The 17030-nt window shown below is 33.6% G+C and overlaps 1 protein-coding gene across 3 annotated transcripts; it reads left to right on the forward strand.

The window, feature by feature from the left end:
- Positions 1-331: 331 nt before the first annotated feature.
- LOC104094445 (rDNA transcriptional regulator pol5-like) lies at positions 332-11946 on the forward strand. Of its 3 annotated transcripts, none has more exons than XM_009600379.4 (9): positions 332-432; positions 928-1476; positions 2212-2337; positions 2414-2611; positions 3013-3240; positions 3319-4446; positions 4810-5097; positions 8103-8550; positions 10630-11946. In XM_009600379.4, the coding sequence occupies exons 2-9, from the start codon at positions 943-945 to the stop codon at positions 11463-11465; spliced, it is 3786 nt and encodes a 1261-aa protein (XP_009598674.1). In that variant the 5' UTR covers positions 332-432; positions 928-942; the 3' UTR covers positions 11466-11946. The 3 variants fall into 3 exon arrangements, with proteins under 3 accessions (XP_009598674.1, XP_009598675.1, XP_009598676.1); XM_009600380.3 differs by having other exon boundaries at positions 359-432; positions 897-1476; XM_009600381.3 differs by having other exon boundaries at positions 404-517.
- Positions 11947-17030: the final 5084 nt, after the last annotated feature.

The raw sequence follows: 17030 nt of genomic DNA on the forward strand, positions 1-17030 counted from the left end.
TATTTTAAAATTGAAAATTTGTTGGAAGATCCTTACAGGGTTTTCCTTAATCAGTAAAAGATATAGTATTATTGATTGCCAACATTAATAAAATATTGAGCAGTATGTACAGCTAGCAGTAATTGCATATTTTGTAATATGTTCAAAATAGTCGGTGAATATATAATATTATGTATAATTCATGTAATAATCATATAAATTAACATATTATCTATGCATACTGACTATAAAAGGTAAAGAGTAAATTTGACCGACTATTTATGTAAAGATACTTTGAATATAGACTTAGGCCCAGCCCAAATCTCACAGACTGAATGAATCCAGCCCATATGTAACTATACTTGTCTCTTAATTCCATTTCTTTCTAAACCCTCTGCCGCTACGTTGCTCCTCCTGCTCGTGAAAACGAAGCTTCTCGCCTGAATCAAAACTGTATGTTTCTCTTCTCTCGCGTGCTATCTGTCCATTCATTATGGATACTCTGACCCTTTTAACTCTAATGATTGAGATGTTCTAGGTACAAATTTGATGTTCTATTTTCATGAGTCTAAATGAAAGCTCCGAGACAATGTGGAAATTGAACATAGTTTAGTGAGTGGTTAGCTGAAATTTGGCTTTAACTAATTTAAATATAACTGTGTGCTGCGTTATACTTAATATGCTTCAATGGTTGGCTGTCTAGGAATCAATGAAATAATTTAGAAATTTTATTTTGTCCTTCTCTTAGAAAGTATATGATTCTCTAGAAATTTCACGTTTGATTTTGTTCTATTTTCATCAAGAAAGGATTTATTTCTATAATTGTTCATAATTTTCTCTATTTTAGGAACCACCAAAATATAACTGTAGGAACTTTACAATTCTAACTATCTTAAATGATGTATTGTTTTATTTAGTACCTTACAACTTGGACTTTTGTCGAGATAGACAAACGCTGGAATTATGAGCGTGGAGATGGTTGGGTCTGAGCAGCCAAGGGAGAAAATGAAGAAAGACACTAAAAAAAGAAAGGCCGAAACAGAGGAGAAACCCAATACCCCATCAACTCTTCACAAGATTTCCATCAATCCTATGGAGAGGAAGAAGCAAAAGAAAGCTCTAGACAAAGAGAGACACAGAGCCGAGTCTGAGAGAAAAGCTGAGGCTTGGCATAAACAAATGATGGCCTCTCTTGAATCGAGATGTAATGAGAAGACAGATATTTCTCCTACTACTAGTAGTGGGTTGCCTGAGTTCCACATTGGTGTATTTAAGGACCTTGCAGCTGCTGAAGTGTCTATTAGAGAAGTAGCTGCTCAGTCTTTAGTTGCTGAGTTGCTTGAAGTTCAGAAGGCTTATGATAATCTGGAGAACAAGGAAGTGGTTGATGGTCAGCTCAAATTGGAAGCTGAAAAGGATGATGGGTTGAATAACTGTGCCCCTTCTCTGAGATATGCAGTTCGGAGGCTCATTCGCGGGGTTTCTTCATCAAGAGAGGTGTGTTTGTCTAATTGTAGTATAATTGTTCTGTAGTTCTGTTGAAAATAATAAGTGCCTAATTGTTTTTGATCGCTACTAGTTACGGTATTCTTCGTCCCTTATCTTTAAAAAGATAAATGCCTAACTATGCTGTTACTATTGAACTTAATGGCTTAAATACGGTTGTATGCCTTTCCATCTTCATTTTGTAATTGAAAATTTGTTGGGAGACTAATATCTTCGCAGGTTCTTGTTTTAATCAATAATAGATAGTATTATTGATTTCCACCATTAACAAAATGCTGAGAAGTGAGAAGTATGTACAGCTAGCAGCAATAACATATTTTGTAATGTGCTAAAATATCTTTATGTGTTCTTGTTTACTTCCCACCTGATATCAAAAAAAGCAAATTCATGCAGGAAATTTGTATCGTACAATAAGATGATTAAGATATGCTCTCCTGTCTTTACGTTTGAAATGTTATTTTATGGTAGAACCTCAGAAAGTTACATTATGGTCACTGGCAGGTAGATTACTCATAGCTTGTGTCTTTGAATAAGTTTATAGCTATATTGTCCACAGACTTAAATTTAAAGCTCAAATGAAATATTATAGGCTTAGTGGCAAATGTCTATTCTTCTTATAGTTTTATGTGCCATGCTACTGAGCCACTCATAGTTCTATGTGCCATGATTGTCTTAATAAGTTCAATGTTCCCCAACAAAGTCTTTATCTGTTTCTTATATGTGCAGTGTGCAAGGCAAGGATTTGCATTAGGAATGACAGTATTGGTTGGTACAGTTCCATGCATAAAAGTGGGTGCGCTGTTGAAGCTAATTGTGGAATTATTGGAGATCTCTTCTTCCATGAAGGGTCAGGTGGGAATGATCGCCTTTGGTCGTGAACTTATTAGTTTTCCTATGGGCTGACTTACAGTTTAATTTTGTTTTGTAGGACATAAAAGATTGCTTATTGGGACGCTTGTTTGCTTATGGAGCTATTGCAAGATCAGGAAGATTACTTTTAGAGTGGACTGCTGATAAGAACACTCCTTATATTAAAGAATTTGTTGGTTCTCTTGTCTCACTGGCAACGAAGAAACGTTACTTGCAAGAGCCTGCTGTTTTAATTATCTTGGAGTTGGTTGAGAAGGTACTTTAACTTTTACAAGTCCGTGAATTGCAAATTTAGGCTTAGCATGTACGCTTTAGTTATTACTTGAAAATAGATTCATATATTGGCATTGTTGTGTCATTACAAACTTATATGAACTTATACATCTCCTTTATGAAGCTTTTAGGACATTTTTCAGTTGTCTTATAAACATCACCGCTTTCTGCACCATCTGTTGCGCAATAAAATGTTCTATTACTTATCCAAAAAGTATCACATTTTCCTATTAATCTAAAATTGCTTCTGTCATGTTGCTGGTTTAGCTTTTTGTAATTAAGTGCATTTGTTCTTTACCATTATGTCCTTTTCCTCTAATTTTGTTTTTTCCGTAAGATGCATTCTGTTTAGCCGCGTCACTATCCACATTTTTGTCATGTCAGTTACCTGTTGAAGCTTCATTGAATCATATACTTGAAGCTCCTGGACTTAAAGAGTGGTTTGAAGGTGCAACAGAAGTTGGAAATCCGGATGCTTTGCTTCTTGCCCTTACTATACGTGAAAAAGTTCGTTTCGATGATAAAGAGTTTGGAAAGGTTCTGCCTTTTCCTTATAGCCCCGGCAGGCTTTTCACTGTCGAACATCTGTCCTTGCTTTCCAATTGCTTGAAGGTGCTATTAAACTTCTTCATTTTCCTTCCTTGAAAAGGTTTGTTCATATTTTGATCTGTGGACTTTATGGATGTGCAGGAGTCCAGTTTCTGCCATCCACGAACTCATAGTGTATGGTATTCCTTGGTAAATATTCTCTTACCTGAAAATGTTGTACAAGAGTTTGATCCCTCAGCAGCTTTGAATTCCGTAAAAAAGCACAAAAAAAACCGCAAGGGTAGCTCAGCAGAAGAAGATATTGAGAAAAATCTTAAAAACTTTTGCGAGATTATCATCGAAGGATCACTTCTTTCATCACCATCTCATGAACGCAAGAGCTTGGCACTCAATGTTCTGCTGCTTCTCCTTCCAAAACTGCCCGCTTCGTGCATCTACAATATCCTATCGGACAAAGTTGTACGCTGCTTAATGGATGTACTTTCCAGAAAAGACACTAATCTACTCAAAGCCAGTCAATATTTTGTGAAAGAATTATCTGAGTGGGTCAAGCATGATGATGTAAGAAGAGTGGCAGTTATTGTGGCTTTACAGAAACATAGTAATGGGAAATTTGATTCCATCACCAGGACAAAAACAGTAAAAGAGTTGATGGCTGAGTTTAAAACTGAGTCGGGATGCATGCTTCTCATTCAGAACTTGGTTGACGTGTTCCTGGATGAAGGTCATGCTTCAGACGAGCATTCAGATCAGAGTCAAACGACAGATGACAACTCAGAAATAGGTTCCATAGATTATAAGGATTCTGTTGGAGCAGCAGCAACTTCAGATTTTTTGAAAGGCTGGGTTGTAGAGTCACTTCCCAATAGCTTGAAACATCTAACTTTGGATACAAATGCAAGGTTCAGGGTGCAAAGAGAAATTCTCAAATTTCTGGCCGTTCAGGGTTTATTCTCTTCAACTCTTGGAACTGAGGTGACATCTTTTGAATTGGAGGAGAAGTTTAGGTGGCCAAAGTCTTCCATTTCAAGTGCTCTTTGTAGAATGTGCATTGAGCAGCTACAGTTACTGCTGTCAAATGCTCTAAAAGGAGAAGGACCTCATGTTGTGGCAACTGGTGTTGAAGTTAATGATCTTGGAGCGTATTTCATGCGATTTCTTACCACACTGCGAAACATTCCTTCTGTTTCACTGTTCAGGTCCTTGGACGCTGAGGATGACGAGGCATTCAAAAAATTGCAGGATATGGAGTCTCAGCTCTCAAGACAGGTGAGATATTTTGTGACTCTTCATTTTGTAGTATCCTATTAAGGTTGCTGACTTCAGCACTAGTCAAACTATTTTCTGCCTTTTGTGAAACCGATGTCCCTTGCTTTAGGCCTTTCAACTCTTCTTTATTGTTAGATACGCGTGTTCTCCTTCTTGGGTGAGGAGTCTGAGTAAGCTAATTCAAAAACCATATCTTCTTATTACTCATTTTATATTTCCATCAGGGACTTGTATTCGTTATTTCAGATTAACCACTATAACTGTGTTCAGGAAAGCGAAATGTACTCCATATCTTCTGTGAGAAACTTAGATTGCTTTCCTTTTTCCATCTTACATTAATCTTTTTTCTCCAAATGATGGCAGGAGAGAAACTTGGGCCCAAGTATTGACGCAAATAAGTTTCATTACATGAGGTACCTTCTGATACAATTGTTGCTTCAAGTCCTACTTCGGCCTGGGGAATTTTCCGAAGCTGCCTCCGAATTGGTTATTTGCTGTACAAAAGCTTTTCAATCTTCTGATCTTCTTGCTTCCTCTGGAGAAGATGAAGTAGATGGAGAAGGTACACCTGAACTGATGGATGTTCTAGTGGACACCATGCTTTCGTTGCTGCCTCAGTCATCAGCTCCATTGCGGACTGCTATTGAGGAGGTAAATTTTTGATTTATTACTGTTGCGCAAGTAAATACAGAAAAGCAAGCATAATATCCCACCAATGCTTCTGGTGATTTTCTATCCTCTCGAAGCCCTGGCCTGATGAAGTGCTAATCTGTTATTCCTAATGTATCATTTCACCAAGTGCATTTTGATGCGAATTCCATCCTGAATTTTTTGATTTGACTTTGATAATAGAAGACTACGATTAAAGAACACCGAGTTAGAACAACTTACACCTCAATCCCAAGTTAGCAGGGTTCGGCTATAGGAATCTTCACTATTTATGTTGCTCCATGTAGACATGTCTCAATCTTCTTCTAGCACTAGAAAGTTCTCCACATTTTTTGATGGCATTCAAATCCCTAACAAAATTAAAAGACTCATAGTGAATAGCGGACCTAAAGTAAGCATACCAACATGACTAAACCCTAACTAATTGGTATTACCTATATGGATTTTTTTTTTCATTGTACCTTATTTTTTGTCAAGTCTACTAGGATTCAAGTGATCGTAGGTCTTCAAGATAATTTCCCTTTCATGTGAGTTTAGGTTTATCTTGTCCTATCACCTTTAATCACCATGATTTTTCACCTACCAACCGGTGCATCTGGTGGTTGACATATGACATGACCTCACCTTCTTAAGCGAGTGCCTCTCATTTTATCCTCCATGTGTGCTACCTGCACTTTTTGCTGAATCTGATCAATTATTAATCTTGTATGCTCTTGCATGACTACACATTCTTCTTAACATTTTTTGATTTTGTGAATATGTTGGACCTTAGAGGTCCAGTATCCACTCCAACATTGCTGATCTTAAAACATTTCTATGAAACTCTTTCACTTTGATATGTGCTTCGCATAACATTTCGGTAGCACTTCAACCATCCTATTTTAATTATATGTGTAACATTTTCATCTATCGTACCATCAAGCCTAGATATCTGACTTGTTTGCATTTAGACACCGGATTCTCATATAAACTCACCTCACCTTCACTTTCGTTATGCTGGCTAAATTTGCAGTATACATATTGAGTTTCATACTTCTATTTATACTTGTCTTAAAAAATGTCTGCAACACCGACTTGGTGCACATTATTGAAAGAAACATTTGTACAGTAACTTGAAACGCAAAAGGCTGTCACAGACCAAACAAATCAGTTTATTCTACATTAGTTCGATTCATGGAGATTTTGTAACTTTTTCTCTAATAAAATAGGTTAATTCTTTTTGGATGTGCCTAAAGGACAGTAGGTGTACAATTTCGTAATGGAAGAGTATACCTTACAGTCAGACCTTAGCATGATGATTTCTTTAGTATTTTCCTACTCAAGGCAAACAAAATTAAAAAGTAATTTGCTGGTAGAGCTAATTTTTAAGCAGTGTTGGTGGACTGTGTGGATAGTAAGAAACAATAGACTTTTTGAAGGACAAAAAGAAAGTGCAGCTAGTCTTCATTATATCTATCCTTTTGGTGCAGCCTGGTGTTTGTACATAATGTAAATGTCTTGCTTGACAAAATCAGTGCTTTGCACATCTTGTACTATATTTGACAGGACGTACTTGGTGCTGCTTTGACATCAATGATATTTTGTCCTTTCCAGAAAAAAAATCTGCCTTGGTTTTTGCTAATATTAATTTTTTAAGCAAGCTACTTCCACTTGATGACACTAAATGGTTGAAAACACGAAAACTGAATGTAATTAGTGGTTCTTGTAATATATAATCAGTTGCTGTCTTGTAGCAAAATCTAGTAAAGACTAAACCACAATGAGTCAGTTGCAACTAATGTATGTTTTATGTTTTATTAGACTTTAATTCCAATAGCGAGTCTTAGCCATTGTGATCCTTGCATTATGCGCATATGCATCTCTACTTTCGTATCCTCAAATGGGGTTGGGAGGTGGACTTGACTAGCACAATGTTCTTTGTGAGAAACGGAATGGATGATTGATGCTAGATATTTACTCAAGTTGGAAGGTTGGGTCTATTTAGCTGTCAGATATCTTTCCTTTTCCTTTTTATTTACAAATAATTGAAAGGTGATTTGCAGCTTCACATCCAAGTAATATACAAATTATAATCACAAAGTCACCTTTAGCACCAAATCTAACGCTGCTTATCAAAAGAGAGAATTTTACTGAATGCATAACTCCATTCGTCCTGTTTTTTGCACTCTTGCCCATAGGTTTTCTTTCAAATGACCCTTATTATCTAATGAGAAAAAAGTAGTGAATGCATGCTTCATTAGATTGCTTTTCTGGATGCACCTGTTGTAGTTGGTTTTCTTTGAAGTGACCCTTGTTATCTCACGAGGAAAAAGGAGGTGAATGCATTGATTCATTAGATTTCTATCTGGATACACCTGTTGTAGTGGGTTTCTCTTAATGGTACTCTCCTGTTTTTTGTCTGAGTTTCCTTTTCGGTTCCTCCCCCCTCCCCCCCCCCAACCCCCCAACCCCCCAAAAAAAAAACCCCACTTTAACCTTCTTCACAAAGTCAAAATACCTTATCTATTCATATTATTTTCAGTTTGATTTGACTGTAATCTTTTACATTTTTATGTGTCTAACCAAACTCAAACATGGGAAACCTGCTTACTTTTCTGTGTCTGCTTGATGCCATCTGTGAAACCTGCTTACTTCATCAAAAAGGAACTCATAGAAACATTCTTTAGTTGGTCTCTTCGCTACGGAGTTATTTGCTTATTATAGAAAAAAGTTTCTATTCCTGTTCCTTTGATGCCCCTCCCATCTCTGTCTTTTCAACGTGGAAAAGAAGTTGATAGCTTTCAACTATCTTTCTTTGTCCACTGATCGGAATTCTACCTACTTAGCAGTTGCATGCTATGAATACATTAAAGTTGGTTGTTGTCTTTATTTTTCGTAAGTAGGCATGTATGTGTTCTTTATATCTATATTTTCTTGTGTTGTGGAGAGGGTGGAAACCTCTAGTTGAAGAGTTCTTTACCTACTTAAAAATTTTCATGTCTCTTTAGGTTTTCAAATGTTTTTGTCGTGATGTCACGGATGATGGCTTACTTCGGATGTTGCGGGTTATAAAAAAAGATCTCAAACCAGCCAGACGCGGAGAAACAAAAAGTGAGAGTGAAGACGACGACGACGACGAGGATGTCCTTGACATTGAAGAAGCAGAGGAATCAGATGAAGCAGAGATGGATGAAACTGCGGAGAGTGATGGACAAGCAGATGACTCGGCGACAGTAGTTGGTGTTGAAGCAGTAAGCTCAGAACTTCCTGGAGCTTCTGATGATGAATCTGATGAGGGAATGGATGATGATGCCATGTTCCGCATGGACACTTATCTTGCTAAAATATTCAAGGAAAGAAAGAACCAGGCTGGTGGTGAAACTGCTCATTCACAGCTTATCCTCTTCAAACTTCGTGTCCTCTCATTGCTAGAGATTTACCTACATGAAAATCCAGGCAAGTCTTTTCTCGATTCACTAAGTGTATTTATCTTAAGGATGTCTGAATTGACTTCAAAGCTGATCTCCTTATGTATAATCTTAGTTCATATCCTAACTCCATGATTAGAATTTTGGCATGATCATCATGATGGAAACTGGTTATATGCTTTTTTAAGCCTTAGAGGTTGTACATTTTCCATGTGACGTTAGCAGTAGCATCTTAATCTTCATTTTATTCCCTATAGAATAAAGAATCAATGACCAAAAAAGGAGGGGGGTGTTTGGCACCATGTGGCATCATAATTATTTTGGTTGCCCCGGTTGGGGCCTGGTGGTGTTAATGCTTATCCATTTGGCTTTTTGGCCCACAATTTCGGCATATATTAAATAATTTGTCTTTTAAGGTAAATTTAGAGTCATGAAGGGCCAGAAATACCCTCCTATTATTGAAAATGGAGCAGATATACCCTCCGTTTGAGTTTGGGTGCAAAATTACCCTCACCGTTACACAATAGGATCAATAATGCCCCTGACTAACGGAAAAGTGAAAAAACACGATTCAGAAAACTTTTAGAATAAGAAAAGGCTGACTTTTTCTTTTATTCTTTCCCTCCTAGTTCTCTCTCTATGCCTCCTCTCTCATTCTGTCCGCTGCCTACCCCTTCCCTATCTCTTCTTTCTTCTTCTTCTTCTTCTTCTTCTTCTTCTTCTTCTTCTTCTTCTTTGTTTCTTCCTTACCTCTTAATTCAAATCAAGTCAAATCCAGAAAAATTCTATTAGAAATCTATCTTTCTTCCCACAAAATTGAACCCATTTTGCTTTATCTACACTCAAGTTTCACCCACGACCACCGGCTGTATCTAAAAACAACAGCCATTAACTAATGTGTATACTATTGCGGAGTGCGTTGATGACATATTAGGTTGTCAAGTAAATGAATTTGTATACAAGTCATTTCTTATTGCAAAAGGGACTAGTCTGAACAAATTTTGGTTTTGGCTGTCTAGTTTTAATATCCTTCAAGTATTATTCTTCAGCAAGTGGCAATATAGCCATCAAGATAAATTGCAACCTTTTAAAGTTTTCTTGTACTGCATATATATAAGTTGCTTAAAATTCAACATGAACTTGCATGTAGGAAGATATTGAGCGGAGAAAACTAGCGTGTAGGAGTGATACCAAGAGCAAAAATTTTCCAGCTAGAACAATTACTGCAGTGTATATGTCACATGTGGTGCTAGTGGATAGAACTTGTGTGCACATATAAAGCAAAATGGGTTAGATTTTTGTGAAGAAAAATGGAATTCTGAAGGTTTTTTCTTGTATTGATTTGAATTAAGGGGTAAAAAGAGAGAAAGAAAGAAAGAAAAGAAAAAGGGGCAGCGAGCAGAATGAAAAGCATGGAGAGAGAATTGGGAGGGGAAGAAGAAAAGAAAAGTTAACCTTTAAATTTTCTCACTTTTTTTTTTTAAACTTTTCCGTTAGCCAGGGGTATTATCGATCCTATTGTGTAACGGTGAGGGTAATTTTGCACCCAAACTCAAACGGATGGTATATCTGCTCCATTTCCAATAGTTGAAGGGTATTTTTGGCCCTTTTCCGATGTTTCTATAATCTCACGCTTTGGCTATATATATATATATATATATATATATATATATATATATATATATATATATTAGAGATATACAAGTCTTTAATTAGAATAAGAAATCTCTCAATGAACATTGGACCAGTGTAAATGTAACAACAAGAATAGCTAAAACTTAATTCCAACAGGTTGGTATCACATATATGGTTTGCTTCTTCCATTTGTGGTCTACTCTTTTAGTCCGGATTGATTTTAAGATATTTTTTGTCTTATGGAACTAACCTCTATGATTAATTAAAAGAATATCAAAGAAGCACCAGCATAAGCATTGATCTTTGTGGCTGCATATCATGATCTGAGGCCGTGGTTCCTTTTGCATTACGCATTGCAGCTACCTTTCATGTTTCTATTGCTAGTATTATCAATAAACTCAATGGCACTTCTTTATTTGATCGTATTGATTCATTAAGGGGGGAATGCTTATTTGAATTTACCATTTCGCAGGGAAGCCGCTAGTATTAAAAATATTCTCAAACCTAGCTCAAGCATTTGTAAACCCGCACACTACGGAAGGTAACGAACAGCTTGTCCAGCGAATTTGGGGAATTTTACAGAAGAAAATTTTCAAGGCAAAGGACTGTCCAAGAGGTGAGGCCATTCAGTTTGCAGTGCTCAAGACACTCTTGGAAAGGAACTTGACACTGGCAGCAAAACCTTTCAAGAAAAAGAAATCTGCTAACTTGTCAAACAAAAAGCAGTCTGTTGCCTTGAATAGATACAAAATGATCAATTCTCTTGCTCAGAGTTCAACTTTTTGGATTTTGAAGATAATTGATGCTAAAAAGCTTCCAGAGCCTGAACTTCAGGAGTTTTTTGGTATATTTGAGGGAGTTCTGGAGGAGTATTTTAAGACTAAAAAGTTTCAAATGAAGTGTGAATTTCTAAAAGAAGTTTTTAAAAGGCGACCTTGGATTGGACATCACCTTTTTGGAGTCCTTTTGGAGAAATGTGCTAGTGCAAAGCTACAGTTTCGGCAAATTGAAGCTCTTGAATTGGTTATTGAGATTTTAAAATCAATTACTTCTGCAAACCCTGATGACAGCAGCCAGGATTCGTCAAAGAAAAAGTTGAAGAGTCATGCTGCAAAGTTAGGCTATCTAATTAATGCGCTGCTGAGAAATATGCCCGATAAGGCATCAAGACGAGCTGATGTGCGGAAGTTCTGTGGCAAAGTCGTTCAGGTTTTAACAGACCTTAATCTGAAAGCGTCGTTTCTTAGGGCTCTGGAACCAGATTGTGAATCTCAACTGGGTGATATGGTTCCCGCTTTGAAAAAGTGAATGTTAGGGCAGAGTTGTCAATGCAATCTGATGTAAATCATTATGCTGGGAGTTCCTGGCACGTGTGATTCTACAGGCAGCAAATTTTGGCTTGTGAAGACATTAAACAAGGATTTACAAGAACATTCATACAAATGTTGAAGTGACCAGTTGGGCATTATTTCCTGTCATTTTTTCCAACCATAGTTATTTGTAGGTTTGTTTACTATTGGAATTTTACTGTGTTTGCCAATTTCTTTTCATCAGTTGTTAAAATCTTCTAGTACTAGCAGTTTTTGTAGTATGTAGTCCTATATATTAATTGTACGATCCAAATTTTTGGCATAGGAATGCGAATTTACATCTTACCGGTGAATGATTCCACTTGTCATTCTTCACCTATGAATCCATGTCATTGTTTATATTTGGAATTAATTTGGAAGTTGGAACTTTGTGGAATCTGATTATTGAATATTATCAAATAGGTGAGTAGTGTTGATAACACCCTGAGTAAATTTAGCATTCGTGTTAATTGTGTATGTTCATGTATCCTTTTGTTTCTCTCTTTGTTTAGAGTTTCTTTTACCCTATTTCTTTGACATATATGTTTGACGTCTAAATATTCTGCCTTGTGAGTAAGCAGCTGAACAAGTAAAGATAAATCCTGTACCCAAAAACCGTGCTGTGTGAATATTAAATCAATAACATGATCTGAAATTAATGTATTGTTGTAAGGCAATTAAACGAGCTTAATGCTGCCTATTATTTGGTGCATGACATGTTTTCTCGTCTCTCTTTGTTCAAATTTGGAGGTTACTGAGAGTCCTTTATAAGAGGGGGGAAGGAATAAAACAAGTAAATTAAAAGGTTTTCCCTGAAATTATGTTTATCACTGGTGAAATCACTCGCGCTTCGCGCTATACATCAACGTATTTACAAAGAGATCAGCAGAATAATAATGAACTTATATCATCCCTTTTTTTTCTAATGAAAAAGAAAACAGTTTTAAACAATACATATTTGGGTTAATTCACTTCTTAGTTCATAAATTTATTTATTTAGAGCAAATACTTATATGCAATGCTATATATAGTTATTATACATTACCAAGAAAATTATTTATATAAACAAAGATTTAAGGAGATTCAAAAAGTTAAAAACTCAAATTATAATTAAAATTGCATAAATTTCATTTTAAAGCTACTAATTACACAAATAAAAACATTTAAATTTATTAGTTCTATATTAGAAGATCATATAAATGAAATACAAAGCTTTTTATTAGCATCAAATAATCATTAGGAAAGACTGCCGCATCTTGTCATTGCAACATAATTTGGAAACCTTTGTGTTGTATTCATGTTCTTGGAGGGTACATAGATTTCTAGTATATAAGATAACTATAAAATTGAGAATAGAATATTATGATTGAGAAAACCAAGAGGTCAAACTCTTATATTATCTGTGGAAAACGATATTGTACAAATAATTATAATTGTAAATGAAATTAAAATTTGAATCAAATCATCAATATATTTATTGAGGGACAAAAAATGCAGGAGTGGTCAAATATTCTCTCTCTCTCTCTCCTTATTTTTCTTCCTTTTGAACGTGAAAGTGAACCTTTAATTTTGTTATATACTAATAGTCTAATTTTCATATTATCTATAAATTTTCTTTCAATCAGAAATTAGAAAATAATACTGTATTATTTTCAAAATATATATATTAATTATTTGTTAATTGAACCTTTGTTTATAAACTCAAATTAAAGTTAAAAAATAAATACTGTATTATTCTAAACATGCATTAATTGAGATGCTTATCTTATTGAGTAACTACAATATTATATTAAAGAAAAGGACACACATTAAGGAATAAGAACCAGAAAGTATTTACATACCACTCAAGTTGATAAAATATTAGTTACAAACTTAAAAAAAGAAAAAGAATCAAAACTAATCTTGTGTAAATACTATAATTAAAAAAATGATTGTTGCCTCACAGTAGTTGCTCATGCATTTCACTAATTCTCAAAGCAGAACATTATAAAGGAAAAATTAAACAAAAAATCAGTTAACAAAATATACTTTAAGAAAAGAAGTAAGCAAAACTAATAGTATTAAATCCTAAAATTTAAAATAATTAAATACTATATAGTAAACTGTTATGTTTTCTCTCTTTTCCTCATACGAAGATGAGACTTGTACTCAAGATTCAACCGATTTCAATTATCTACAACACAAACAAAAATCTAGTGCATAAATTATAGTCTGTATTCTATAATTGTCAATGAATGGAATAAAATATTGTTAATTACCTTCAAAATGGATTGGGTTGATGCTTGACTTTCTTGGGAGTATCTTCAGAATGATGGCTGCAAGTTTACAATTGAATCAACGGATAGAAGAAATAAAATGAAGAGAAAGCCAAGTTGGGTTCACATTTAGTAGTCTTCAGTTTATTATGAGACACTTGAACGGACACATTCTTTCACTTCCCCATAGGCAACTGCTCTTAATTAAAATGCATGCAGATGTAGATGTTTTAACTTTGAAAGGACACACTTTTTCATGTCCGGAAGGCATATAACACCTAAACGTAAACGGCAAAAATATGAAAGAAAGTCAAAATTTGAGAAATTAGGAAAATGTGTATTCTGGTTAAAGAGGCTGCCACATCACCTGGTCAATGCCCCTCAATTATATATATATATTTTAGATAATTTTCCACTCAGCAAAAGGGCTACAAATTTGCAGTTGAGAGAACTTTGTAATTCTGTGCCAAGGATGCAGGACTTGGTCATGGAAGCTTCCTATGGCCTTTTAACTATTCAGGCAGTAAGTTGAAGAAAATAATAATTAAAAAGAAACTATAATAAAGTTGTAGTCGTTGTTTAAGTCGCTATCACGAAAAGAACAAATTATTAAATGCTTGACTTGCAAAAAATGCTATCTTTCTTCAGTTGCCTGTAAAAAATAAAAATAAACTAAATTAGCAGCCCATATTAGCAAGAAGCTAAAAACATCCACATTTTTACTCGATTTATAAAGAGGGTTGATTTTATTTATAGCTAGTTATAGGGATGAACATTCAGGCAGTTCGAATTGGATATGAAAATTTCAATATGGATTTGATTTTTAGATTCAAGAAATTAAAATCCAAATCCAATCCAAATAAGATCGGATTGGATCGGATTTTTTTAATTGAATTCGGATTAATCGGATTAGATATTTTGAATTTTCGGTTTTGAGCCGATAAGTTAAGATTCTTTGTTCTTCGTATAAAAAAGGAATATTCAAGTAAAATATTCATGTCAAATTGCCTTAATAGTTTCTCATTCCCATCAACATTATCCAAATGAAGTATTTATGTGAGCAATAAAACTATTAGTAAGGAAATGTAACAAACACATTAATAAGGCCCTATGAATTAACATGTCAAACATAATAAGACTATGGCAAATTAGATAGTAACGCAACTTCAACCTTCAGGGTTTGTTTGGAAAGTCATCAGGTAATTAGAATTAGTATAATTATACAGCCTAGTAATTACACAATATTGTAATTACGATGACATGTTTGTTTGTCATAATGTAATTACACTGTAATTACAAGTCATGTACTGTTTGGTTGCACAAGCATAATTACATAGTTAGATTAAATCTTAAATAGAAAGTTAATTATAAATCTTATATTTGTAACTAATATTCTAAAAATAATTGATATATATATTTCAACTTAATAATATTTTACTTTAATTAATTATAAAAATTAAAGTACATATTTTGTAAGAACATCATGGACACCATGCTTGATAAAAAGAGTGATATGTATAAATATTAATGCCATAACATTACTCAAATGTTTTACGAAAAAATAATCTATCAATTCCAACTAAAAAATGAATGGCATGCAATCTGAATTAACAAGTCAATACTACTAAAGCTAATAAAATTGACCCGAAAATATAACATAAATTCAAAAAAAAAAAATTAACATAATACTCTTATGTAAAATTACAACATAAGATAAAATAAGTTTCAACATAATTTAAGTAAATATAATTCAAAAGAAAAGGTAAACATAATTTATAACCTCATTCGACAATGAGATTCTACTTTAATGACATCACTCATTATATGCCAAGTTTATTAATGACTCATTATTTCTAATATTAGGAGGTGTAGTTTCAAAACAAGAATAATAGCATAATTATACTAAATAAAGAAAATAAAAAAAATTAAAAAATATGAGCAACTACATGGAATTACAAAAAATAAAGATTGAAAAATGAGAATATTATTTAATATTAAACAATAATCTATCACTTTAAAAGTTTGCATATAATCTCATCCAATAATAAAGTTCAACTTTAATATCGCTCATTATAAATCAAGTTTATGGATGAATTATTCTTTCTAAGATTACGAGGTATAATATTTTAAAAAAATTAAAATAATAACATAGCTAAATATAATTATAAATAAATAAAAATAATTAAACAAGAAATAAAATATGATAAATATGTAGACACGCGTGAAGTAAAGGCTGAAAAATGAGAAATAAGAAAATAGTAGATAAATAATGTAAAAAGAACAATATTTAAAAAAGAAGAAGAGAATTTAAAAAGTTAAAATAAATACAAATTAAAAAGAAAAAAAATAGAAATAAAAAGTAAATTAAAAAGAAAAGAAAAGAGATTCAAAAAATTACCTTATAATTACACGATGTAATTACCAGCAATTCTCAGCCCCCCTTGAGAATTGCAGAGTGTAATTATACCTAATTACCTGACCAAGCAATTACTTGATCAGACAGACAAACATGCCAAAACTATATAATTATACCCAAATCCAATTACAGACTGACTTACCAAATATGCCCTCAGTATTTATAAACGCAAAAAGTAAAACTAGCATGGGTAAGAATGAAAAAATTCATATATTCAATTTAGTAGAGTATCAATATTGAACTTAGTAATTAATAATGAATATATGAGTTGATATTTGATGGGTGAGATATTTAACTTATTAGCATTCGACACAAGGAAAATGAGCGTCCAATGGATGAGAAATAAGAAAATAATAGATAAATAATATAAAAAGAACAATATTTGAAAAAAGAAGAAGAAAATTTAAAAATTTAAAATAAAAATAAATAAAAAATAAAAAATAATAGAAATAAAAAGTAAATTAAAAAGAAAAGAGAAGAGATTCTAAAAATAACCTTATAATTACACCATGCAAGAGTTTAATTACACTCAATCACATGCTGACCAAGTAATATTTGGTCAGACAAACATGACAAAACTGTATAATTACACCCAAATCCAATTACAGGCTGACTTACCAAACATGCCCTCAGTGTTTATAAACACAAAAAATAAAACTAGCATAGGTAAGAATGAAAAAAAATCCTATATTCAATTTAGTAGAGTATCAATATTGAACTTAGTAATTAATATTGAATATGTGAGCTAATATTTGACGGGTGAGATATTTAACTTATTAGCATTCGGCACAAGGAAAATGAGCGTCCAATGGATGAGAAATAAGAAAATAATAGATAAATAATGTAAAAAGAA

This window comes from Nicotiana tomentosiformis, chromosome 1 (genome assembly GCF_000390325.3).
Source record: "Nicotiana tomentosiformis chromosome 1, ASM39032v3, whole genome shotgun sequence".
Lineage (NCBI taxonomy): Eukaryota > Viridiplantae > Streptophyta > Magnoliopsida > Solanales > Solanaceae > Nicotiana > Nicotiana tomentosiformis.